This window comes from Girardinichthys multiradiatus, chromosome 14 (genome assembly GCF_021462225.1).
Source record: "Girardinichthys multiradiatus isolate DD_20200921_A chromosome 14, DD_fGirMul_XY1, whole genome shotgun sequence".
In the NCBI taxonomy this organism is placed as follows: domain Eukaryota; kingdom Metazoa; phylum Chordata; class Actinopteri; order Cyprinodontiformes; family Goodeidae; genus Girardinichthys; species Girardinichthys multiradiatus.
Window position 1 is genome coordinate 16052121 of NC_061807.1, and position 27960 is coordinate 16080080.

A 27960-nucleotide genomic window follows, 5' to 3' on the forward strand; every position below is an offset into this window, starting at 1 on the left:
CCCTGTGATTAGGTAGTGATCAGTCTTCGTTTGTCATCAATTGGTTTTTATATCCTGACACAAAAGGGTCATGTTTAAGGAGATTTGAATTGTTCACCTTTTAATGATAAGAATAAGCAGCAAAGACAGGATGATGTTCAGCTTTTAGTGTTAATTATCAGCAGCGAATGCAGGATGATGTTCTCCGTAACGACACGTCTGACTCTGAACCCTGTATGTTTTCTAAGCCACTGTGATTCTGCAGAGCTGCTCATGTTGATCACTGTCCCTGAGCTTCCTATAAATGTGCCCTAATGTACGGTGGCCGTGGGGTGCAAAACACTTTTACAAGTACCGAAACAAATTTACACTTCAGAAAACAAATTTACATTTCAGAAAACACTTTTACATTTCAGAAAACAAATTTACATTTCAGAAAACACTTTTACATTTCAGAAAACAAATTTACATTTCAGAAAACAAATTTACATTTCAGAAAACACTTTTACATTTCAGAAAATCAACCGGAAAGGGAATGTACCAACGCCGAGGCTGACCCGGAAGTCAGCCTCAGGGCTGCATCCTTCGAAGGCCGTATTTGTAGGCCGATTACGTTACAGCGCGGCAACGAAGGCTGTCCCAATTCATGAATCATTCCGAGCAAATGCTGCCGACAAATGTGTCCTTATTTTGCCCGATTTGAATGATGCGTTGTGAGTATCCTTCGCAGCCCATCATTTCCCATCATTCATTGCGGGTCGAAGCGGATTGGTCAAGCAGGGGAAGCCATGGTGGACCATAGCAACAAAAGCTGTGAGTAAATTGTGGAAAATTACACTTTCTGTGACACAAATTAACTTCTACAATGTTTTTAGTGCGGGAATATAACTATGTAGACGTGAAATATCTGCTTGATTTATCTAGACATCGCTTAATTTCAAACGTGCTCCGACGTGTTCAGAGTTTTCCGTTCCCGGCGTAGTAACCGGCTCGCCTCGCCAGCCCTACCGGCGGTGAGGTGAGCTAGCCCGGTAGAGATCTGACCGGACTATCGGCACCAAGCTCCCGCTGGCAGTCATCACAGTGAACGTTTAACACAAGTGATTTCTAACAGTTTATGTTATTATTTTAATTGTTACTGAAAATCGATTTAACATTTTAGGTGATATTAAGGTTAACCAGAATAAATGGACAGTTTTATGTAATCCAACTGTATCGCTGGAGAGTGTGATTGAGAATAAATAAGCTTTACAATATGAATTTTTAATGAAGAAATGTGCTATATGTTTTAAAAGTTTATTTATAATTCAGTTAGCATTATAATTTCTGATTCCAGGTAAACCCGACGAGGAATACACCTCCAAATGTAAGTGAATCTCAGTAAAGAAGTGAAAAGTTTGAAAGAGCTTGTTTTAGACATTTGCTTAGAAATATTTTCTTCAAATTAAGACAAATGTGAGACATATTTTATATATATATATATATATAAAATATGTCGACATACATTAGTCATAAAGTTGCTATCTCTTTGTTTATTGGCTAGTTAAATCAAACATATTTTTTACCTGAACATGATTGTCTCTGGATTGTACCTGGAATCAGAAATTATAATGCTAACTGAATTATAAATAAACTTTTAAAACATATAGCACATTTCTTCATTAAAAATTCATATTGTAAAGCTTATTTATTCTCAATCACACTCTCCAGCGATACAGTTGGATTACATAAAACTGTCCATTTATTCTGGTTAACCTTAATATCACCTGAAATATTAAATCGATTTTCAGTAACAATTAAAATAATAACATAAACTGTTAGAAATCACTTGTGTTAAACGTTCACTGTGATGACTGCCAGCGGGAGCTTAGTGCCGATAGTCCGGTCAGATCTCTACCGGGCTAGCTCACCTCACCGCCGGTAGGGCTGGCGAGGCGAGCCGGTTACTACACCGGGAACGGAAAACTCCGAAAAACGTCAGAGCACATTTGAAATTAAGCGATGTCTAGATAAATCAAGCAGATATTTCACGTCTACATAGTTATATTCCCACACTAAAAACATTGTAGAAGTTAATTTGTGTCACAGAAAGTGTAATTTTCCACAATTTACTCACAGCTTTTGTTGCTATGGTCCGCCATGGCTTCCCCTGCTTGACCAATCCGCTTCGACCCGCAATGAATGTTGGGAAATGATGGGCTGCGAAGGATACTCACAACGCATCCTTCAAATTGGGCAAAATAAGGACACATTTGTCGGCAGCATTTGCTCGGAATGATTCATGAATTGGGACAGCCTTCGTCGCCGCGCTGTAACGTAATTGGCCAACGAATACGGCCTTCGAAGGATGCAGCCCTGAGGCTGACTTCCGGGTCAGCCTCGGCGTTGGTACATTCCCTTTCCGGTTGATTTTCTGAAATGTAAATTTGTTTTCTGAAATGTAAATTTGTTTTCTGAAATGTAAATTTGTTTTCTGAAATGTAAATTTGTTTTCTGAAATGTAAATTTGTTTCGGTACTTGTAAAAGTGTTTTGCACCCCACGGCCACCGTACTAATGACTGTCGTTCCTGTAGGCTGCTATCAGAAGTTGTTGCGGTCGATCCGGTCCTGCTTCATCTGGGCTTTGGCCTGCTCCTTCTGCAGCAACACGTGTTCAACGAAGTCTCTCACGGCTCCCCCCCCTCCGGCGTTCTTGCAGGTGTACTTGGCAGCTTGAGCGGCTTCTGGTGGAGCGTCTGCAGGTACTGCGCTCAGACCGGCCAGTTTCAGACAGCTGGCGTCTGCCGCATCGTTTCCTGGGTGAGGACATTTAGGAAAATATTTACACTGAAACACTTTACTGCTCCACCAACAAAACACACCCATTAGAGAGACTGGTTTACTGCAGCTTTAGTTCACCAAACTACAGACTTTTCCAAATGCTAATTTCCAAAGTTCCTTTTAGCCCATTTTAGAAGAATAAATATAAAAGTTCAATGTGGATCTGTGGCAAATGTTTCTACAATGGTCAGGGTTTAAATGTAGAACCTGTAAAAATCAAATGGGCGGATGATCTGGCAGACTGATGGATGGATGAATGAGTGGACAAATACAACCTTTAGGAAAAGGAATAGAAAATGAAGCCATTAAATCAAAATCATTTTCCATTCTCTATCTTTCTTTTTCCACAGTGAGTTTAATGTACACTGCTTAAAAAAAAGTAAAGGGAACACTTAAACACAATATAACTCCAAGTAAATCAAACTTCTGTGAAATTAAACTTTCTACTTAGGAAGCAACACTGATTGACAATCAATTTCACATGTTGTTGTTCAAATGAAAAAGACAACAGGGGGAAATCTTTGGTGATTAGCAAGACACACTCAATAAAGGAGAAGATCTGCAGGTGGGGACCACAGACCACTTCTCAGTACCTATGCTTTCTGGCTGATGTTTTGGTCACTTTTGAATGTTGGTGGTGCTTTCACACTCGTGGTAGCATGAGACGGACTCTACAACCCACACAAGTGGCTCAGGTAGTGCAGCTCATCCAGGATGGCCCATCAATGCGAGCTGTGGCAAGAAGGTTTGCTGTGTCTGTCAGCGTAGTGTCCAGAACTGCTAGGAGACAGACCAGTACACCAGGAGACGTGGAGGAGGTCGTAGGAGGGCATCAACCCAGCAGCAGGACCGCTACCTCCACCTTTGTGCAAGGAGGAACAGGAGGAGCACTGCCAAAGCCCTGCAAAATGACCTCCAGCAGGCCACAAATGTGCATGTGTCTGCACAAACGGTTAGAAGCCAACTCAATGAGGATGGTATGAGGGCCCGACGTCCACAAATGGGGGTTGTGCTCACAGCCCAACACCGTGCAGGACGCTTGGCATTTGCCAGAGAACAACAGGATTGACAAATTCGCCACTGGCGCCCTGTGCTCTTCATAGATGAAACCAGGTTCACACTGAGCACATGTGACAGACGTGACAGAGTCTGGAGACACCGTGGAGAGCAATCTGCTGCCTGCAACATCCTTCAGCATGACTGGTTTGGCAGTGGGTCAATAATGGTGTGGGGTGGGGTGGCATTTCTTTGGAGGGCAGCATGACCCTCCATGTGCTCGCCAGAGGTAGCCTGACTGCCATTAGGTACCGAGATGAGATCCTCAGACTCCTTGTGAGACCATATGCTGGTGAGGTTCGCCCTGGGTTCCTCCTAATGCAGGACAATGCTAGACCTCATGTGGCTGGAGTGTGTCAGCAGTTCCTGCAAGATGAAGACATTGAAGCTATGGACTGGCCCGCCCGTTCCCCAGACCTGAATCTGATTGACCACATCTGGGACATCATGTCTCGCTCCATCCACCAACGTCACGTTGCACCACAGACTGTCCAGGAGTTGGTGGATGCTTTAGTCCAGGTCTGGGAGGAGATCCCTCAGGAGACCATCCACCGTCTCATCAGGAGCATGACCAGGCGTTGTAGGGAGGTCATACAGGCACGTGGAGGTCACACACAATACACACACAAATCCAGGCCTCCATTGGTTAATACATTTGATTTCCATCGATGATTTTTGTCTGATTTTGTTGTCAACACATTCAACTTTGTACAGAACAAAGTATTCAATGAGAATATTTCATTCATTCAGATCTAGGATGTGTTATTTGAGTGTTCCCTTTATTTTTTTGAGCAGTGTATATTCTCTGCCTTGTCGTCAGATTTAGTTACGTTGTTGTCGGTTTATAGTTTGTTGCGTTTACATTTTGCTGAACATAAAATAATCCAAGAGTATTAGAAGAAATAAAGTATTCCACCTTAATGCTGAAAAACCAACAACATGACATTTTGATCTTTGGAAGCAATATGCTCTGCTCTCTGGGAAAAGGATGGTCCAATAACAAAGTGTGCTGAGGCTCAGTTGTGCTGGTTGCTGGGAGACCGAGGGGCGGCAGATCTGTACCCGTCTGGGAGCGTAGCTCTGCCTTAAATCATGCTGACTTTAAAATGTGTTTGAGTGAGAAAATATCAAAATAATGATCATGTTTTTACTGAAGAAAATGTTTTAACTGGTTTAAATAAAGTTTAAATAACAGCAACAAGGATCCTAGACATACAGCCAGAGCTACAAGGGATTGGTTAAAATCCAACATGTCAGCCACAAGGCCCACAGGCCACATTCAGCAAAGATACTTTTATATATTTATTAATGCAAATTTTCCGTCTATTAAGCACATTTCTTTAGTTTTAGCACCAGCAGCTTGTTTGATAAAAGACTATAAATACATATTTAGTTTGACAGTTCAAACATTCATTTCCTTCAAAATATCCCAAAATTGTTTTTTTTAAGCATCAACTTGACCAAATCAGAAATACTTTAAAAGTCCAGGTTTTTACCCATGTAGGCCACATCCTTCCAGTCCAGCTTATTTTTCTCCACTACCGATTGGACATCCTTCAGTGGATCCTCTCCGACCGTCATGACCTCACAGCCAGTCATTGTCTCCAGTTTTGGAATCAGAGATTTCATCAGAAGGTCCTCCTTTGAGATCAGCAGGACCACCTGGAGAACAGAGAAGATGTGATGCATTATGGGACACAGGTTAAAGCTTCATTACGCCGTTGATGAAGACGACAGAGCTGACCTTCATATCGTCTTTCTGCAGCATCCTGAACCCTGCTGTGTCTCTAGTGTGGATAGAGACCGAGTCCTCTCCAGACACGGACAGAAAGACCTTTCCATCGGTCAAACATCCGGAGACCTTACAGAACATCATGGACACTCCCCGGCCGAAGTAACCGTACCTGTTGGAAGCACAGATCCCAAAAATAAATAGTAGAAAAAAGTACAGCAGGACCTCCTGACAGAAAAATTACTGAAATATAAAATGGAGAATCTAAATCAGAAGGTCTGAAGGCATAAGCTGAAGAATCTGAAATAATAATAATTTATTTTAGGGGTTAAATCAGTCAAACCATTAAATACAGGTCTAAATTCACCTGAGAACCCTCTGCTCTGCCACGGGCCAGTCGATGTCTATGTCGATGTCCACGCTGTGCTGCGGCTCCATCTCAAAGTAGGCGACCTTACCTCCCTGAAGAGAGTCCGACACCAACATCAGAGCAGCTGAACGTTTAAAACTGATGAACACAGTTCTGGTGAAACATCCGGTCGTCATGGAAGTGATTGCCATTCATGTTGAACATAATTTTATTGAACCATTATTATCAGGGAATTTCAACACCTTACTGCCTGAACTTTGCTTTTTTGCTGTCAAACGGATTTTAAGTTAAATAGAGATTGTTGATTTAACTGTAACAAACATGAATTTAGGTTTTCAGTGTAAAACCTGGTGAATCGGGCATAACTCTGACCACTAAATGGTGACAAAGTGTTTACAATAGATCCTTGGCATGTGTAGAATATCTATTAAGAGGCATTAGTGGTAAATAAACACCACCCTGGCTGTGTTGTGGTTTGATGCGAATTTGCAACAATAGTCTACAGGGGATGAAAAACAAGGTTTCAGCGTAACTGTTAGAATGGCCCTTGGCAGCTGATTAAGGCAGGAGGCTTGAGGCAGAGAAAAGGTGCAGGCCCACTGGGTGTTTATTCACCAACACTGAAGACATACAAATACAAGACCCTGTTACACAAGTCACACATGGTCACAGCTACAGCCACCGTCAGTTTGTTAACCGGCAGCCTTTTATAGCTCCTCCCATTAACAGACCTACCATGACAGGCGAAACAAACATATACACTAACATACATACAACATAGCTAAAACATCACTTTATTTAACAAACATTATTACTAAACATCTCCAAAACAAGTCTCTACCTAGGCTTAAGTCATTAACACTAAAGACTAACATGCACACAGTTTACTCCTCCCCTTCAATATATAATGGTCTCTTCCAGAACCTTTAAAAGGTGCTCAGGCCCCCGGGGAATCTTTTAGCCCAAACACCCTACAGAGGAAGAGACAGAGGTAAGTCATTTATTTAACAATACACTGGAAAACAATTAATTCCAAAGACTGGTCACAATACTGGTATTTTATCCATTTGTTATGTTTGTTTACCAGGACAGGTCATCATCAGTACCAGCTGAGAAGAAGCTGCCTAAAACAGCCACAAACTAAGAATAAAATACTCCAATCTCTGTCACAGTGTAATTTGTTCTTTCAACAATATTCAAAACAGCATTTTAAGTGTTCCAGCATACGTAATGAAGCTATTCATTACAGTAACATTTGTAACTCCATGTAGCATTAATTATAAGCACAGTTGAACCTTGAATTCTGGATCAATGTGTGTCCACATTTTGGCAGAGTTCATTTAAATTGGTTGGTTTCTGGCACAGACGTGGCTTTTAGGCATAGTCTATAAATTTAAAATAGATATAAATATCTGAGTGTCCAAGTTTCAACCAACTGACCCCAACTTAGGTGTAAGGAAACCGGTTGGCTTGATCAGGAGCAACCAAAGATCAAGCCTGCCATGAACCTAAAGATGCTGCAACATGAGAAGATAATTTTATGTCATAGACTGAGAAGGCGCTCACTACGATAAAAGCCTCGGCTCAAGCACAAGTGAAAACGTGCAGCGGCCCACGTGGACAAGCCATATGTCCTCCAGAGAAAAGTTTCATGGTCGGACGAGACGAAGACTGAGCTATTTAGCCACATTAAGAAGATGTATGTTTGGAGGAGTCACATTGAGTCCTAAAGAGCCCAAAAAGCTGCACCACCTGATTAGCATGGAGGTGGCAGTACCATGGTTCTGATGTATAGCACAAAGTGGATGATATGATGAAGGAGGAAGACCAAACTTCAACTCACTAACCACTGGATGCTGGAAACTTAGAAACAACGGGACAATGATTACAAACACACATCAGGGCAGGACTTGGAATCAATGAAGGAGACTCGATTAGGATTGGAGAATGATTGCAACCTAAACCAGACCAGAAATGTGTGGACTGATGAAAAGCTGAGTCAATGCCAAAAAAAGGCTTCAACATTAAAATGTCAGGGGCTGAGAATTAACCTGCAAGCATCCCTCCTTCATGATGAGGTCTCTGGTGGCGAAGTAAAACGAGCCGTTCTCATAGAGCTCTCCATCCCAGTCCTGACGCCGCGGACGATTCTTAGGGTCCAGATTCTCCGGCTTAGTTTTTATGTTGCCTGGAAAGAAGGAGGAGAAACGTCTTAGGTTGAAGAAAAGGCGACAGCAGAAGCATTCACACAGAGAACCTCAGATGGAGAACATGTTCTGCTGTAGGTTCTTTAAAACCTACAGCAGAACCGAACCCTGAATGAGTCAAACTGGGGAGGATGAAGTTCATCCTGAAGGTCAGGAGTTTGTTTGACTCACTTCCCTTGACCTCCTTCCAGCGGAACTGGTGTCTCCGAACCACAGAGAAGACGGAGTCAAATCCGTCCTCAGTGATCTTCTTCAGGGCCTCCTGTAAGTGAGACGGGTGGAGACACGGAGACGTAGCCTGGATGTTACAGACCACCGTCACGTCTGTGAAAAGAAAAACCATAATCAGTAATTTTCCAACCCGAACCTTTGGGTCACACCGGGGATAAATTCAGTGACAGACATCTTGTGTCCAGGTGAGCTTCTCATACCTGGGTGGTTCTTGAGAAACTCCTGTATGGTCTCCAGAGAAGTGGAGCAGTCCCTGGAGACTTTCTTGCTCCTGCGGTGGACTTTGGCCCCCCAGGATTTGGCAACTTTTTCAATCTCATCGTGGTCTGTTGACACCCAGACACTGAAAACAAGACATAAAAACAACAAAAAATATCATAAACTCAATTTAATTCACGTTTCTTCTCAGTCCAGAATAATTCAATAATATATAATCTCTTACAAAAGCATTCGTACACCTTGAACCTTTTCACATTTACTCATATTGCAACTTGTTTGGGATTTTAGGTCATGTATAACTGTGAAATTGAAAAAAATGGATACATAGTTTGCAATATTATTATAAATAAAAATGTGAGATTTGTGGTATTTATCTGAACTAGAAACTGAACTAAACGTCAGTATTAAAAAAAACAGCAAAAGTCCAAAGAACAACTATTAAACCCTTTCAGAAAGCCTGGAGAAACGTTGCTCAAGAACACATGAAAAACAAGCTGCTTGGAGGCTAAATAATGAGAAAAAAGGAGAAGTGTCTCATCCTCCGTTTTCTTTAATTTATGGCATTAACAGCTTTGAGTCAATCCTGGTCCTGGGGCCACACTGCTCTGCATGTTTAAGTCTTTTAGAAGGATTTTAAGTTAAATAGATCAATCTTTTTTAGTCGCCATTTTTATTACTACAGTGTAATTCTTTAAATGGGATTTCTGCTGGTATTAAAATAACGTTTTGTTGTTTTACATTGGACACAGATATATTTTCCTGCACTATGCACCTATCAACTGAGGACTTCTGTTAATATTACAGGTCCTTCTCAAAATATTAGCATATTGTGATAAAGTTCATTATTTTCCATAATGTCGTGATGAAAATTTAACATTCATATATTTTAGATTCATTGCACACTAACTGAAATATTTCAGGTCTTTTATTGTCTTAATACGGATGATTTTGTCATACAGCTCATGAAAACCCAAAATTCCTCTCTCACAAAATTAGCATATCATTAAAAGGGTCTCTAAACGAGCTATGAACCTAATCATCTGAATCAACAAGTTAACTCTAAACACCTGCAAAAGATTCCTGAGGCCTTTAAAACTCCCAGCCTGGTTCATCACTCAAAACCCCAATCATGGGTAAGACTGCCGACCTGACTGCTGTCCAGAAGGCCACTATTGACACCCTCAACCAATACCATCTCTCAGCAGCACTGGATTCATCTTTGAGGTGGGGGGCTGTGGGAATGCTTTATCACCGTGAACTCTCTGTTCATACTATAGCCTAAAAGATATCCAACCAGACCCACAGACATTGTGTCAGATAACCTTTGTTCCTTTTTTTTCCAGTCACGGTTGAATTTTCTGTTAATTCAGAAGTGACTATAGACTAATTGCAATGGCATGATATTACCCTCTTGTACACAGAATGGAAAAGTAACTGGACAGTTTGCAGACCCAGGAATGCTGCTGCCTAATTGCATTTTGATTTATTTACTTTGGTCAAAGTTGCCCTGCGATGGACTGGTGACCTGTCCAGGGTGTACCCCGCCTCTCGCCCTTAGACTGCTGGAGATAGGCACCAGCTCCCCGTGACCCACTATGGAATAAGCGGTAGAAAATGACTGACTGACTGACTACTTTGGTCAACACCTAAAGTATTATGCTGTGTTAGTTGCATGTAAAATAATAACCTTGTGGAATTTCTTAAATGTGTAAAGATTAATCAATATGTTCTCATATTTTTTTTGTTTTTTTCTTAGGAATCTATGCTGCATCAGCTTTTACAAAGAGTTAGGCATAGAGTGATTTCTATTCTCAACAGGCAGCCCATTGACTTTGACTATTTGTACTTTGTTTTTTGTCAGGAGTTACAGTTTCTCAGAGCCGGAGCAGCTTACAGGTCCTTCTTAAAATATTAGCATATTGTGATAAAGTTCATTATTTTCCATAATGTAATGATGAAAATTTAACATTCATATATTTTAGATTCATTGCACACTAACTGAAATATTTCAGGTCTTTTATTGTCTTAATACGGATGATTTTGGCATACAGCTCAAGAAAACCCAAAATTCCTATCTCACAAAATTAGCATATCATTAAAAGAGTCTCTAAACGAGCTATGAACCTAATCATCTGAATCAACGAGTTAACTCTAAACACCTGCAAAAGATTCCTGAGGCCTTTAAAACTCCCAGCCTGGTTCATCACTCAAAACCCCAATCATGGGTAAAACTGCCGACCTGACTGCTGTCCAGAAGGCCACTATTGACACCCTCAAGCAAGAGGGTAAGACACAGAAAGACATTTCTGAACGAATAGGCTGTTCCCAGAGTGCTGTATCAAGGCACCTCAGTGGGAAGTCTGTGGGAAGGAAAAAGTGTGGCAGAAAACGCTGCACAACAAGAAGAGGTGACCGGACCCTGAGGAAGATTGTGGAGAAGGGCCGATTCCAGACCTTGGGGGACCTGCGGAAGCAGTGGACTGAGTCTGGAGTAGAAACATCCAGAGCCACCGTGAACAGGCGTGTGCAGGAAATGGGCTACAGGTGCCACATTCCCCAGGTCAAGCCACTTTTGAACCAGAAACAGCGGCAGAAGCGCCAGACCTGGGCTACAGAGAAGCAGCACTGGACTGTTGCTCAGTGGTCCAAAGTACCTTTTTCGGATGAAAGCAAATTCTGCATGTCATTCGGAAATCAAGGTACCAGAGTCTGGAGGAAGACTGGGGAGAAGGAAATGCCAAAATGCCAGAAGTCCAGTGTCAAGTACCCACAGTCAGTGATGGTCTGGGGTGCCGTGTCAGCTGCTGGTGTTGGTCCACTGTGTTTTATCAAGGGCAGGGTCAATGCAGCTAGCTATCAGGAGATTTTGGAGCACTTCATGCTTCCATCTGCTGAAAAGCTTTATGGAGATGAAGATTTCATTTTTCAGCACGACCTGGCACCTGCTCACAGTGCCAAAACCACTGGTAAATGGTTTACTGACCATGGTATCACTGTGCTCAATTGGCCTGCCAACTCTCCTGACCTGAACCCCATAGAGAATATGTGGGATATTGTGAAGAGAACGTTGAGAGACTCAAGACCCAACACTCTGGATGAGCTAAAGGCCGCTATCGAAGCATCCTGGGCCTCCATAAGACCTCAGCAGTGCCACAGGCTGATTGCCTCCATGCCACGCCGCATTGAAGCAGTCATTTCTGCAAAAGGATTCCCGACCAAGTATTGAGTGCATAACTGTACATGATTATTTGAAGGTTGACGTTTTTTGTATTAAAAACACTTTTCTTTCATTGGTCGGATGAAATATACTAATGTTGTGAGATAGGAATTTTGGGTTTTCATGAGCTGTATGCCACAATCATCCGTATTAAGACAATAAAAGACCTGAAATATTTCAGTTAGTGTGCAATGAATCTAAAATATATGAATGTTAAATTTTCATCATGACATTATGGAAAATAATGAACTTTATCACAATATGCTAATATTTTGAGAAGGACCTGTATATATATATATATATATATATATATATATATATATATATATATACATACACACACACGTATACATATATATCCTCGGTTGAGGAGGGTTTGCTGCTGTTGCTGTGTGAGAGAGTGACTACATCCTGAGGTGTTTCCTGTGTTGTAAACTAGACGTTGCAGAAAACGTTGAAAAGCAAAGCTGAAGTTAAGAGAAAGAGTTACAGCAAACAGGCATCGCAGCAACAAGCATCAACCCCAGGAGCTGCTAATGATGCTGATGAGCAGGTGAGGCATTCTGCTGCTATTATTAATATTGCTGCTGAGGAACTGGTGAGGCATTGTGATATTGCTACTGTTAAACTCTTTATAAGATTGCAAAATGCCACCTAAAAACAACCCTGGATTAGAGGAGCTGGAAGAAATAAAGAAATCACTGAACTTCATGTCTGGTGAGATCACTAAAGCAGCAACGCAACAAGAAAAACTTTTGAATTTAATGGAAAAAGTGAGTAAATTAGAGAACATGGTCAAAGAAAAAGACAAAAAAATTGATGATCTGGAACAACATTCAAGAGTTACTGGACTATACAATTTCATAAATCAATTTGCTAAAAGATCTTTCAAACTGCGTTTTCATGTTCTTCAAGACTGCTCATTGTGTGACACAACTAAAGAGCAAACTAAGAGAAAAATGCTTTTTCGTTTTCATGACTGCTGCAAAATATGTTCAATAAATCAATTTGATTTTTCAATTCTGGGGACTTCTGACAAGAAGGCGCACTGAGCTTCCTGTAGCGTGTGTAATGTACCTCTAGTTTATGTTGTTTTGATTTTTTGTTCACCCTTACAAAGTTTATTTTTGCTGGCCCGGTTATACCAGAACCAAACACAACAATGGAACATCTACTGAAAGCCATTTAAGCTTTACATCTAAGATTCAACATCCAAGATGAAAAGATGGCTGACATGAACACAGAACTGACCCAAAATACAGTGTTATGGATGTATGATTCTGTGGCTTTTTCTAATCTCTTTGCTGCCCTAATTAAATATCTCTGCCCTTGTTGCTTATCTGCTGCACCGCTCACTGCTACAGCTTACGCAACATAACTGTTGATATCAGAATCAGAATCAGAAAAGCTTTATTGCCAAGTACGTTTTTGGACATACAAGGAATTTGTTTTGGCGTAGTCAGTGTAATACAGTACAAATTAAACAGTATAAACATATCTACAATATAATATATGTGCACAGTTTTAAGTGAGTGAGAGTAAGTATAGAGCAGTATAAGATGCGAGAGCAGTACAACAGTGCAGGTGATCAGTGTGCAAGTATGGCAGTGCAAGTAAAGCAGGAGTCCAAGCTGAGCGTTAATGTAACGGATAGAGTTATAGAGTTACAGGTTACAAGTGTCCTGTCAGCAAAAAAAAAGGGTGGGGGGGGGGGGGGGGGGGGGGGGGGGGGGGGGGGGGGGGAGAGTGTCAGTGTGGTTTCCAGGCTTTGTTAACAAGGCTGGTGGCAGATGGGAAAAAACTGTTCTTGTGGCGTGAGGTTTTGGTCCAGATGGACCGCAGCCTCCTGCCAGAGGGGAGAGTCTCAAAGAGTCTGTGACCGGGGTGGGAGGGATCAGCCAGAATCTTCCCTGCCCGCTTCAGGGTCCTGGAGGTGTACAGTTCCTGGAGCGACAGTAGATTGCAGCCAATCACCTTCTCAGCAGACCGAATGACACGCTGCAGCCTGCCCTTATCCTTGGCTGTAGCAGCGGCGTACCAGATGGTGATGGAGGAGGTGAGGATGGACTCAATGATGGCTGTGTAGAAGTGCACCATCATAGTCTTTGGCAGGTTGAATTTCTTCAGCTGCCGCAGGAAGAACATCCTCTGCTGGGCTTTCTTGATGAGGGAGCTGATGTTTGGCTCCCACTTGAGATCCTGGGAGATGATGGTTCCCAGGAAGCGGAAAGATTCCACGGTGTCAATTGTGGAGTCACAGAGGGTGATGGGGGCAGGTGGGGCTGGGTTCTGCCTGATGTCCACAACCATCTCCACTGTCTTTAGAGCGTTGAGCTCAAGGTTGTTCTGGCTGCACCAGTCCAACAGATGGTCCACCTCCCATCTATACGCAGACTCGTCACCATCAGAGATGAGTCCGATCAGGGTGGTGTCGTCCGCAAACTTCAGAAGCTTGACAGACTGGTGACTGGAGGTGCAGCTGTTGGTGTACAGGGAGAAGAGCAGAGGAGAGAGAACACAGCCTTGGGGGGAACCGGTGCTGATGGTCAGGGAGTCAGAGACGTGCTTCCCCAGCCTCACACGCTGCTTCCTGTCAGACAGGAAGTCAGTGATCCACCTGCAGGTGGAGTCGGGCACACTCAGCTGGGAGAGCTTCTCCTGTAGCAGAACTGGGACGATGGTGTTGAAGGCAGAGCTGAAATCCACAAACAGGATCCTGGCGTAGGTTCCTGTGGAGTCCAGGTGCCGGAGGATGAAGTGAAGGGCTAAGTTGACTGCATCATCTACAGACCTGTTGGCTCTGTAGGCAAACTGCAGGGGGTCCAGGAGGGGGTCGGTGATTTTAGGTGTGAGAGCACAAGGCGCTCAAAGGACTTCATCCCCACAGAGGTCAGGGCGACGGGTCTGAAGTCATTAAGCCCTGTGGTCCTTGGCTTCTTGGGAACCGAGACGATGGTGGAGGACTTGAAGCAGGCTGGCACATGACATGTCTCCAGTGAGGTGTTAAAAATGTCTGTGAAGACTGGAGACAGCTGATCAGCGCAGTGCTTCAGGCTGGCTGGTGAGACAGAATCCGGACCAGCAGCTTTACGGGGGTTCTGTCTCCTGAAGAGTTTGTTGACGTCCCTCTCCTGGATGGAAAGAGCCGTCTCCGGCGTGGGTAGGGGGCTGGTGGGGGGGAACTTCAGGGCGGGGGTTGGAGGTGCCAAGGCCCCTCTTGAGGTTGGAGAGATGGGGGTGGTGGATTGTGGCTGCAGCTGTTGGGGGGCGTCGTGGGGGATGGTTGCAGGACTGTCCCTTTGTCTTTCAAAGCGGCAGTAGAACTCGTTCAGGTCGTTGGCGAGGCGTCGGTCGTTGATGGAGTGGGGGGCTTTCGGCTTGTAGTTGGTGATCTGCTTGAGCCCTTTCCAGACAGACGCAGAGTCGTTGGCTGAGAACTGGTTTTGGAGCTTCTCAGAGTACAGTCGTTTGGCCTCTTTCACTGCCTTGCCAAACTTGTACTTAGCCTCTCTGTATATGTCTTTGTCCCCACTCCTGAAGGCCTCTTCCTTATCCAGTCTTAACCTTCTGAGTTTGGCTGTGGACCAGGGTTTGTCGTTGTTGTAACTCACCCTGGTGCATGATGGTACACAGCTGTCCTCACAGAAGCTGATGTAGGAAGTCACAGCCTCTGTGTACTCGTCCAGACTGTTGGTAGTAGTCCTGAACACATCCCAGTCTGTACAGCCTAAACACGCCTGGAGATTCTCCACAGCCTCACTGCTCCACTTCCTTGTCGTCCTCACAACAGGTTTGCAGAGCTTTAGTTTCTGCCTGTATGCAGGAATCAGGTGGACCATGATGTGGTCGGATTGGCCAAGTGCAGCACGTGGGACGGAGTGATAAGCGTCTCTGATGGTGGTGTAACAGTGATCCAGAATGTTGTCCTCTCTGGTCGGACATTTTATAAACTGTCTATATTTGGGGAGTTCGTGGGTGAGATTACCTTTGTTAAAGTCGCCAACAACAATAACTAAGGAGTCCGGGTTGTTCCGCTCCACACTCAGTATCTGGTCGGCGAGCATGCGCTGTGCGACCTGCACGTTAGCTTGCGGCGGGATGTAAACACCGACCAGGATGAACGAAGCGAACTCACGGGGGGAATAGAAAGGCTTATCATATAAGATGCAACACATAGTCAAAGATAAATTGATACAAGAGGATGACAACCTTTAGGAGGGTTAAGAACAGGCATAGATAAAAGCAGGACTTCATTCTTTGCTCCTCTCGGTTCATCCCTAAGATGGTCTGAGGGGGGCCCGGTACCGAAGGTGAATGTCACTCTGTATCTGTTCAATTATATACTCTGTACACTGATCATTTTGGCATTAATTCTTCATTTTATACTTAACCATTTGTCATTATTTCACAAGGTAAATACTTGGTTTTCCTGGTTAGGTCTCGGAACTGCAGAGAAACGGACCCGGTGGTCTACAGGGAGGAAAGAGGGCCAAAAACTCCCATTATACTATAGTGGGGACTCGTCCGACTGTCCAGGTTCCAAACGAGACCAGCCCTGCAAGGAGAACCCCATATAGCGGTGGGGGACCGAGCCTTCGGTACAGACCGCAGTCATCTCAGGTAGGCAGAAATACTTGTTTTAAATATTTGTCTGCAAGGCAGCTGTTAGAAAGACGCTTTTACTGCAAGGCTCGGCTCTCACGTCTCTTTTTCTGGACTTCCACTGATCCAAATTTAAGTACGGAGTGACATTCACTTAGTCTATGTTGTTGTGGAAAATGGTGAAAAAGGTAAAGAGGTAAAAAGAGGTCAGAAATAGAGAACTCATGCATGAGATAGAAAACGAATCAGTGATTTAACGAAGGTTTGAATCGGATTGTGGATTTGGCTCAAGGAGCTGGGATCGGTTGACCTCAGGGTTGATTAATTGATTTAAATATATGGATTTAATCTGTGGATTGGTTGATTAATGACGTCTGGGTGACTCTGCTGCCCTCGCTACCCTGTCCCGTATATAGCGGAAGACAACGAGTACTCTGATTTGTAAAAACTCCAATAAGGCGCGATTTTATGGAGGTAAATTTGTCTCAATATTATTCAATAAAAAAAAAAAACTAATCTCAATCAAAAAATATTAAGTTGTGATCATTTTTTTAATGGAATATTTTATTTTTGTGAGAAAAAAAAATAGTTTGAAAAAACTTTTTTTTATTAAAATGACAAATTTTTTCCTCACGAAGAGAAAAAAGTTATTTGCAAAACATAAACTTTTATTTGCGCATGTCAGAAATCTTTGGTTACGACTCTCGCTCTTTTGGTTTTGACGCTCTGTTTTTGGTTGAACTCAACGAATTTTGAGTTCTGTAAACATGAACATCTTGGGCGGGGCCTAAAGACAAATGATGTAAGACGTTTCCCTATTGGTTAGCGCTGACTAAAGCCACAGACTGATCCTCCCCCACCTCTGAACTTCCGCACGAACCTCAGGGCTTGCCACGTCGCTTCAGTGAGGAGACATCAACTCTACAGAAGAAAGGAGGTAACACAGAACGTGAATGGTAAGTACCGGTAATCTTCACAGATTTACAGTTCAACTGCTGCTAAAGTGTCCATCCTTTTTTCAAAGAAGAAAGTTTTACACAATTTACGAAGACAGTCGATTATCTTGTGTGCCGCGTCCCGGTTAGCATAGCACGCTAGCTAATGTTAGCATCAGGTAAAGTGCATAAACTGGGCTTGTGTAATGTTTGCCTGTCTTTATGTTAAATCCGTTAACTAGTGCACCTTTGTCGAGTTGCATTAAGCGTGGCAAAATACCAAATGTATATGATGGAAATAAATGTTAAGAAACTGTTACCTTCGTGTGTGTACTAACTAGCAGCGATGCTAAGGTGGGGAAACACACCGGACCGCTGCGCTACAGCGTCATTACGTCCATGTTGATCTACACCACACATGTCACGTGACTGTACAATCATATTATTTATTTCCCGAGCACATAATCAGTGCTGTAGATAAGGGGAGATAATGTAAATATATATTTTCTTCTAAATGCAAAATGGAAAACCAAACTGGTAGATCACAGGCAGAGGTAGGATGTTCACATAATTTCTATCTTTTTTTTATTAGTGTTAATAACTTGCTATCTGTCTGGTATTTAGATCATCACTACTCTAACACCGACCTTAGTTCAAGTTGAGTTAAAAGTTTTGTCTTTTCTTTCATGCTCCAATACCATCTCTCAGCAGCACTGGATTCATCTTTGAGGTGGGGGGCTGTGGGAATGCTTTATCACCGTGAACTCTCTGTTCATACTATAGCCTAAAAGATATCCAACCAGACCCACAGACATTGTGTCAGATAACCTTTGTTCCTTTTTTTTCCAGTCACGGTTGAATTTTCTGTTAATTCAGAAGTGACTATAGACTAATTGCAATGGCATGATATTACCCTCTTGTACACAGAATGGAAAAGTAACTGGACAGTTCGCAGACCCAGGAATGCTGCTGCCTAATTGCATTTTGATTTATTTACTTTGGTCAACACCTAAAGTATTATGCTGTGTTAGTTGCATGTAAAATAATAACCTTGTGGAATTTCTTAAATGTGTAAAGATTAATCAATATGTTCTCATATTTTTTTTGTTTTTTTCTTAGGAATCTATGCTGCATCAGCTTTTACAAAGAGTTAGGCATAGAGTGATTTCTATTCTCAACAGGCAGCCCATTGACTTTGACTATTTGTACTTTGTTTTTTGTCAGGAGTTACTGTTTCTCAGAGCCGGAGCAACTTACAGGTCCTTCTCAAAATATTAGCATATTGTGATAAAGTTCATTATTTTCCATAATGTAATGATGAAAATTTAACATTCATATATTTTAGATTCATTGCACACTAACTGAAATATTTCAGGTCTGTTATTGTCTTAATACGGATGATTTTGTCATACAGCTCATGAAAACCCAAAATTCCTATCTCACAAAATTAGCATATCATTAAAAGGGTCTCTAAACGAGCTATGAACCTAATCATCTGAATCAACGAGTTAACTCTAAACACCTGCAAAAGATTCCTGAGGCCTTTAAAACTCCCAGCCTGGTTCATCACTCAAAACCCCAATCATGGGTAAGACTGCCGACCTGACTGCTGTCCAGAAGGCCACTATTGACACCCTCAAGCAAGAGGGTAAGACACAGAAAGAAATTTCTGAACGAATAGGCTGTTCCCAGAGTGCTGTATCAAGGCACCTCAGTGGGAAGTCTGTGGGAAGGAAAAAGTGTGGCAGAAAACGCTGCACAACGAGAAGAGGTGACCGGACCCTGAGGAAGATTGTGGAGAAGGGCCGATTCCAGACCTTGGGGGACCTGTGGAAGCAGTGGACTGAGTCTGGAGTAGAAACATCCAGAGCCACCGTGCACAGGCGTGTGCAGGAAATGGGCTACAGGTGCCGCATTCCCCAGGTCAAGCCACTTTTGAACCAGAAACAGCGGCAGAAGCGCCTGACCTGGGCTACAGAGAAGCAGCACTGGACTGTTGCTCAGTGGTCCAAAGTACTTTTTTCGGATGAAAGCAAATTCTGCATGTCATTCAGAAATCAAGGTGCCAGAGTCTGGAGGAAGACTGGGGAGAAGGAAATGCCAAAATGCCAGAAGTCCAGTGTCAAGTACCCACAGTCAGTGATGGTCTGGGGTGTCGTGTCAGCTGCTGGTGTTGGTCCACTGTGTTTTATCAAGGGCAGGGTCAATGCAGCTAGCTATCAGGAGATTTTGGAGCACTTCATGCTTCCATCTGCTGAAAAGCTTTATGGAGATGAAGATTTCCTTTTTCAGCACGACCTGGCACCTGCTCACAGTGCCAAAACCACTGGTAAATGGTTTACTGACCATGGTATCACTGTGCTCAATTGGCCTGCCAACTCTCCTGACCTGAACCCCATAGAGAATCTGTGGGATATTGTGAAGAGAACGTTGAGAGACTCAAGACCCAACACTCTGGATGAGCTAAAGGCCGCTATCGAAGCATCCTGGGCCTCCATAAGACCTCAGCAGTGCCACAGGCTGATTGCCTCCATGCCACGCCGCATTGAAGCAGTCATTTCTGCAAAAGGATTCCCAACCAAGTATTGAGTGCATAACTGTACATGATTATTTGAAGGTTGATGTTTTTTGTATTAAAAACAATTTTCTTTTATTGGTCGGATGAAATATGCTAATTTTGTGAGATAGGAATTTTGGGTTTTCATGAGCTGTATGCCAAAATCATCCGTATTAAGACAATAAAAGACCTGAAATATTTCAGTTAGTGTGCAATGAATCTAAAATATATGAATGTTAAATTTTCATCATGACATTATGGAAAATAATGAACTTTATCACAATATGCTAATATTTTGAGAAGGACCTGTATGTTTTTTCATGTACAAGTATACGCCTGGCTTTTGAATAAAGACTGCTCTTCTTGGGGAAGTAATCAGAAGTTTTGGAAGTTTCAGAAGGATTCGGACGATCTTCTCCCTGTACAGGCATCTAAAGACTGCAGTCTCCGTGTTTCTTTTATTACTTTGTTTTATTAGTAACAGTATAGGAGGTCTTAGCTTTACCAAAGAAATGAACACGCAGGAGTTTAGGGATAACTCCAACACTATCAACCATCTGTCCTCTAGATCCAGCATCTTAGGGTAGGTAGTTCTCAATAAACAGGATAACTATATATAAAAACTTGGTGTTAAATAACTCATGTCAACAGTAACAATTTTATGTATAGATATGGAAAATGTTAAGACAACAGCATATACAGGACTTTTCCCCCCTAAAAGAACCAATTGAAAGCAAAACACAGCTGCTTAAATTCTGATCACCTCTGCATGCGTCAGATCAGAGGTGATGGACAAAGTCCGTTTCCCAAGTCCTGCTTGCAAATGTTCCAGCTCAACAGAAGAGATAGGGACGGTGTCATTTTTTGAAGCTAACAAAAAAAAAGTTACTTCCGGTGGCTTCCAAATTTTTGCAAATTTGGATGTACTGTTGGGCCTCATCAGATCATTTCTCCTTTTGCCACCTTTTTAAAAAAGCCAAGGAATGATCTGTAGATTTAAGTAAAATAACAAAGTTAAAACTTCTGCAATGTAAAACACTGTAATAATTAGAACCGAGAATACATTTTTCCCATAAGAAAAATGCCTCTTAAAAATGAAGCTAAATATTAAAAAGATTGGAGAAGAAATGTACTAAACTATTGAAGCACAAAAAAAATCCTGCTGTGGAACAGAAACAGAGAACAGCTACAGGTACAAGGGCGTTGGTCAGGGTGGTTTAGTTGGTGGTATTTTTTTGTATCTGACCTGCGCCACTGAATACATAACATGTTTACATTAATATAATTCTATTTGCCAACCATATGAATGCCTAAAATCTGCAATGACTTTATTGTAAATAAAAAATATAAATACATCAAATAGAATAATTAAAAACCATTAAAGAAACTGACTTACAGAAATATAGCTAAGTAAATACACCTGACCCTTAAAAAAAAAAAAGAAAGAATGAAAAACACTTTTCTACCTGACCATCTCTGACCCAACACTTGGTGGTCTCTCCACTCTCAAGTTCTGACCCTCTCTAGGAGCTTGAGGAATTGCTCTGTTGAGTAATGCCAATAAGTGCTGCCCTGCTTCAATTACCCTCTGCTGGTCATACTAGAGTAGGGAATTAGGAGAACACTAATTTAATTTCATAATATAACATAACACAGCAAAAGGTACATTACATATAATTCAAAATATGATCTAAATACCAGACAGATAGCAAGTTATTAACACTAATAAAAAAAGAGATAGAAATTATGTGAACATCCTACCTGCCTGTGATCTACCAGTTTGGTTTTCCATTTTGCATCTAGAAGAAAATATATATTTCGATGTTACATTGCCTCCCCTCATCTACAGCACTGATTATGTGCTCGGGAAATAAATAATATGATTGTACAGTCACGTGACATGTGTGGTGTAGATCAACATGGACGTAATCACTGTAGCGCAGCGGTCCGGTGTGTTTCCCCACCTTAGCATCGCTGCTAGTTAGTACACACACGAAGGTAACAGTTTCTTAACATTTATTTCTATCATATACATTTGGTATTTTGCCACGCTTAATGCAACTCGACAAAGGTGCACTAGTTAACGGATTTAACATAAAGACAGGCAAACATTACACAAGCCCAGTTTATGCACTTTACCTGATGCTAACATTAGCTAGCGTGCTATGCTAACCGGGACGCGGCACACAAGATAATCGACTGTCTTCCTAAATTGTCTAAAACTTTCTTCTTTGAAAAAAGGATGGACACTTTAGCAGCAGTTGAACTGTAAATCTGTGAAGATTACCGGTACTTACCATTCACGTTCTGTGTTACCTCCTTTCTTCTGTAGAGTTGATGTCTCCTCACTGAAGCGGCAAGCCCTGCAATTCGAGCGGAAGTTCAGAGGTGGGGGAGGATCAGTCTGTGGCTTTAGTCAGCGCTAACCAATAGGGAAACGTCTTACATCGTTTGTCTTTAGGCCCCGCCCAAGATGTTCATATTTCCAGAACTCAAAATTCGTTGAGTTCAACCAAAAACAGAGAGCGTCAAAACCAAAAAAGCGAGAGTCGTAACCAAAGATTTCTGACATGCGCAAATAAAAGTTTGTTTTGCAAATAACTTTTTTCTCTTTGTGAGACAAAATGAGTCATTTTAATCAAAAAAAGTTTTTTCAAAAAATGTTTTTTCTCCCCAAAATAAAATATTCCATAAAAATAAAAAAAAAATGATCACAATTTAATATTTTTTGATTGAGATTAGTTTTTTTTTTTGATTGAATAATATTGAGACAAATTTACCTCCATAGCTAAAGGAAAATCTTGAGGTTCTCTCGAAAACTCACTCATCTTGATGAGATAAGGGTCACATCCAACATATCTGTGAATTAACTGTTTGTATCTTCGCCTGGAAACTGGATCTAAATCCCTACAATACAGACTCCGCAACGGTTGCCTCCATTGACGTTTTACTTCCTGCCCCCCATCTGAAATCGCGCCCTCTTCTCGCGTCATCAAAATCACGTGACTGAAACCCGGAAATCTCCCTTTATTGAAGTTTCTCAAATCACAAACTAGGTTTTAATTATTCTGCCAACAGTTTAAAATAATCCAGTCCAGGTTTGAAGTGTCTAGGTGTTGTAGTTTTTTTTAACTAGAGTAGATTAAAGATGCTGAATGTAGTGAAACATTAAGTGGAATCGACCTTTAGCCATTTCCTTATTCGGAAGCTAGAATTGGAAACAAACTTCAGCTTCGTGTCCAGAAGTCGGTACATAACGTAGAACCCACCTGTCGAAATTCCTACAGTCGATGGCCGCTCTCAGCACCCAGCCGATGAGGGGGACCCCAGCCAGAGTCTTGATGTTCTTCAGCGGGATCCCTTTGCTTCCACCTCGGGCCAGAATCAGAGCAGCTACGTGTCCAGGATTCTTGGAGCTGCTGCTTGGACACGACTTCTTGGAGCTGCTGGCTTTGTCCAAGAACTCATTGTCGTCGGAGGCACGACGTTTTGGGGCAGCCAAGCCGACTCTAGCAGATGTATCACATTCCAGTCCTTGGTCTTTTTCCATTTTTCTTTTTGTTGTAGTGTATGGAAGTAAATATGTGCAGGATTTGAATAAAAAATGCCTCTGAAATTTGAATGTTGTATATTAGTGCTTACGTTTTCAGTGTTAAAATAAATTCAGAATATATTTTTAACTTAAACAAAATTCAGTGTCATTATTTGTACATGATAAAAAATTCAGTGTCATTATTTGTACATGAAAAAAAAATTCAGCATCATTATTTGTACATGAAAAAAAATTCAGTGTCATTATTTGTACATGAAAAAAAAATTCAGCATCATTATTTGTACATGGCTGTAATTTTCATTTGTTAAAAAAATTCACATTACTATTTCAAAGTGATCAATATTTCAATATACCTATTTTTTCAGTTTAATTTTTCAGTGTTAAAAAATTCAACTTTTCAAAATTCAAATACAATAGTTTCATTGTCCTCAAATTCAACTTGCTCAAATTCGCTGTCTCAAATTCAGCGTCTAAAAAATTGGCAGTAAAAATGGCAAGGCTACTTCAGGTCACAGACATTAGCAATGGATGTCAGATTCCAACACCCAGCCAATCACATGACGCAACCGTCAAATTGAAGAAATACCAGCATCACCGAGGCGAACGCAAACCCTACGCTGAGTTTAATGCTTTCATATTTCTGTAGTATATTTTATTTTGCGCATGAAGTTTGATACATTATCCTAAAGCTTGATCTAAAACACGGGTTTGGGCCGTTGTTAATCTTACATCGTGTATTGCTGGCATGTTACTTCTTGCTATCTCCTAGCAGCCCTCTCCCCGCTGTCCCACATCCAATTTCCTCCGTTTTATTTCAAAAAGAAATACCACTTGCGCCAAGTCTAAAATCTTTAAAGAGAACTGATGGGTGGCGACTTTCTGGGTCGTTTGTATGTTGTCTTAGGTGATACTGAGACGGGCAGTCTTAGTAAAGTTGTAATTTTTCAGGAGATTCTACCGTTACTTTCCATAAAAAAAATTTAAAATCATCCCCAGAACAAAGTATTTACCATTGCGCGTTGATAAATTAGACCTTTAGGGTCCATCCCTGTAACCTCTACCCCCAATACTAGATAAAAGTAATTTGCATATTCTGTACAACCTTAATCATATCAGTATTTAGTTATTCATTCCTGTTAAACATTTTATCTCTATAACCAGTCATTTTTTTTCCTAATATATCCATTTCCATTTATCCATCCTATGATTATTATTATTATTTCTTTTTGTTTTCTCTGAAGTTTAAAGGTTAGTCAGACAAACATTTGAGACAAACATTGAAACAGAAATTTAGACAAACACTTAAGACACTCAACACCTGCCGGCTGCAGCCTCCCCTCTTAAGGAAGTTTGCTGCCAAATCTTTTATCAAGTTATTCAACCAGAACCCTACGGCAGAATGACAGGTTCTATTTGGTTCTGTTCCCATCCCAAAGAGAATTTAGATCCAATTTCACCTCAAGAAAATTCATAAGAAATTTAAGTTTTCATCCTCAGAAACTAAAACCCAGAAAATTGTTCCAACTTGCGAGCATCTGAACACATATAGGGAACACCGACATTAGAGAAAAACTAATGAAAAACAAAACTTGGTGCTCTCTAAAACATTCATTAGTTGTCTGAACAAAACTATGAATCAAAACCCAAAGCAAAAAATGAGCTCACAGAAACTAAAACATACCATTTGATTCATGAACCTTTCACTCATGTGGGCCACATCATTCATCATTCATACCTTGACCTTCATTCATTCCTGTCACACTCTTCTCAATCACACGTCTTCAACCCTCAAACACAATCTTTAGATTCTTATTGTTCCTGAACCCCATAGATCTCATGTTCTAAGTAATAATGTGTCAATGGACCCATTTGTCAGGCTGGTCCCGGCCACCTTTTCAGGCCTTCTTCACCTAGGAGAAAAATAATGTTTAGGGTTATCGCTCACATCATCAGGCAATATAGTGGGACGACTCTTCATCAACCTTTCCAGAGAAATCATGAGTATTGTGACCATCGATGCCTGAAAATAAACAGTTTGATCATACAGTCATCCCAGTACAACAAATTAACACAAACAAGAAGTCACAAACTTGGGTTGTGAAATCAGCATTTTTCTTTCTTTCACCATCTTCATTTCACAACACATAATCATATTTGTACATTTTTATTTCCATTATTATTATTATATACAAAGAAGACAAAATAAACAACATTGCAGTCTTGCTGTGTACCAGCTTATTAAGGAGTAAAAGAAGATAAAAAGGCAAATAGATTAGTTATAAACAGAATCATTGTGTACAGAAAAAGGAAAGTATAGCCTACCTTTGTAGCACCTGGTGGTCTGACACAAAAACTATGGATACTTGGCCTCTTGTTACCCTTTTTGCAGAATCAAGTAGTGAAAGTTGAAAAATTAATTTGTACTTCTGCCTACCTCAATAAACCTATTCATGCATAAATAATGACTCTGACATCTAAACATTATCAGTTATGTTTTCAGTCCAACTTTCCTTTCATTTTCTTATCCATCATTCTATTCTTACCTTTGTTATTTGATTTTGCATCACTGCAATGCCCCTCGTTATGCACAGCGTCCTGAGTGCCTTGTTGCTGGAAAGTGCTATATAAATAAATTTGACTTGACATAAATCGGTATGTATAATTCGCCTGGCATTTTATTGCTTTACTACTTTTGGTGAAAACATAGGACATACGTTTTTATCTTGTCAGAAGGCATTGCTAGATTTATTCTGTTCAAGTTATATAAAGTTAACAGCCTTTTTCCTCCTGCTGTAAGTCTTAAATGAGTGAAAGTTTTTCCAAGTTTAATCACTGCAATTAATTGTTGTAAAGTTTTAGACAAATCCTTTGGAGTCGCATAAAATCTGAGTCTAACTGGTCGAGTTAAAATCCCAAATTTAATATTGTTTGAAAGCCTGTTGCCTTAAAATTGTCACATTATCTTTCTGAGAATGTTTTTTCCTTCCAGCTCGTAAAAGAGTTTTCACACAACTGGTGCTGCCAGTCCTAGAACACGCTGATGTTATTTATGGCCATGCCACAGAAACTAATCTTCATCCCCTCAAACTTTGAAATACTGCGTATTTAGAAATACTTAATCCAATTTAATTCACAATATGGCCTGAGAAATACTGATCAGTTATTTTTATGTTTTACACCAAGAATTAGGAAAATGAGACGTTTTGCATTTCAGTTTAAAGCTTCATCAGCTTGGAATACTTTGTCTCACTTACTTACTGAATCAGTGTCATTCATATTTACTTTATTGTAAAACGTCTTTCTTTTGCTTTCAGTAAGAATAAAGGTTAATTTATTCTGGACTTAATCCTCACAGAGATGTGAACATGAACTCTGTATGTGTATGTTGTCTTATTTTGTGTCTTGTGATGTGTGTCATGCAGTTGCTATGCTGGTGGTTGTGATTTTGGTTGTGTGTGACTATGTGGTTGTGACAGTGTGTGTTTGTGTGCGTGTGTATTCTTGAGAATGTTGTGGGTATTCCTGTGTGATTCTTTTTCATATTTGTTTGATTTGTTTTACAGAACATCTTCTGTTCTGCAAGGACCCTGTCAAAAATTAGATGGTACATTTCAAGGGGTTACCCTTGAAATGAACACACTGTACAGTTTCCTTTTTAATCACACTTTGTATTTATTTCAAGTAACTAAAGTTTGTTTCATTTAGTCCAGTCGAGTAATTCTGTTAAGGTGCATTTCATCTTGTGTTAAATTTGAGTCTAATTTGATCATTCTGACTGGAAGAAGTCAAACCATCTGTTAAAATCATGTTTTGAGGGGAAAGATTGTCCCTTTCTGGCAGTTCCTTTCGTGTTATCATAAAGAAATGACCTAATATTATTATGGTACTGTTGGGTCAGACCTGCTCTTTTAGTCTCTAATTATTATTGTGATACCTTATTTAATAAATAAATAGTTTAAAATGTTTTTATCTTTCAAGCAGGTGGTCCATGGCCAGGACTGCTTCCTCAGACCTAAAAACTCAAAATTCCAATTAGTTTCATATCAGAAAACAATTTAAATTAAATGTATCCTGCCACATTTCCCCTAATTTTTTACATAACATGAAACAGACATTCATTTCACAAAAACAGACAGAAAAAATGGACAAACATTGGCCACATAAAGTTTGATTACCCTTTAAATACAGCATTTTTAGAGTTGAACCACTTTGTGTCACTTAATGGTTAAAATTTATTTCTTACCCTTTTCTGGTGACTCGACAATTATTTCCGGGACCCAAACAAGCTCCATCAAACTGTTGTTTTAACTTGTTAAAGCATCTTTGTGGTTGAAACTTATATTTCTCCTCCCTGTCTCCAAGCATTGCTCCTACAGAACAAGCAGGGAGCTCATTTTCTAGTGACGTCTCAGTCATTCTCTCACTTCACACAGACGTTCACACACACTGGCCAACCAGGCGGTACAGCACCGTTTCCTGGT

General features: G+C 41.0%; 1 protein-coding gene and 1 long non-coding RNA gene across 3 annotated transcripts; both read right to left on the bottom strand.

Moving 5' to 3' along the window:
* Positions 1-83: 83 nt before the first annotated feature.
* On the bottom strand, positions 84-27910 carry LOC124880382 (N-acylneuraminate cytidylyltransferase-like). Of its 2 annotated transcripts, none has more exons than XM_047385451.1 (9): positions 27723-27910; positions 8597-8739; positions 8337-8489; positions 8010-8146; positions 5956-6050; positions 5601-5760; positions 5353-5518; positions 2537-2775; positions 84-295 (listed from the first exon to the last, which is right to left on the bottom strand). In XM_047385451.1, the coding sequence occupies exons 1-8, from the start codon at positions 27893-27895 to the stop codon at positions 2561-2563; spliced, it is 1242 nt and encodes a 413-aa protein (XP_047241407.1). In that variant the 5' UTR covers positions 27896-27910; the 3' UTR covers positions 84-295; positions 2537-2560. The 2 variants fall into 2 exon arrangements, with proteins under 2 accessions (XP_047241407.1, XP_047241406.1); XM_047385450.1 differs by lacking the exon at positions 27723-27910 and adding an exon at positions 23196-23585.
* LOC124880388 lies at positions 20349-22084 on the bottom strand. Its single transcript, XR_007041316.1, has 3 exons — positions 21688-22084; positions 21393-21526; positions 20349-20914 (listed from the first exon to the last, which is right to left on the bottom strand). It is a non-coding gene; the product is annotated as an uncharacterized LOC124880388 (long non-coding RNA).
* Positions 27911-27960: the final 50 nt, after the last annotated feature.

Coding starts and splice junctions, on each gene's coding strand:
- LOC124880382 (XM_047385450.1), bottom strand. CDS start 23,476: ATGGAAAAAGACCAAGGACTGGAATGTGATACATCTGCTAGAGTCGGC. Junction 8,740..23,195: donor GACTGTAGGAATTTCGACAG/GTGGGTTCTACG, acceptor TCTTGTTTTCAG/TGTCTGGGTGTCAACAGACC. Junction 8,490..8,596: donor GTTTCTCAAGAACCACCCAG/GTATGAGAAGCT, acceptor TTCTTTTCACAG/ACGTGACGGTGGTCTGTAAC.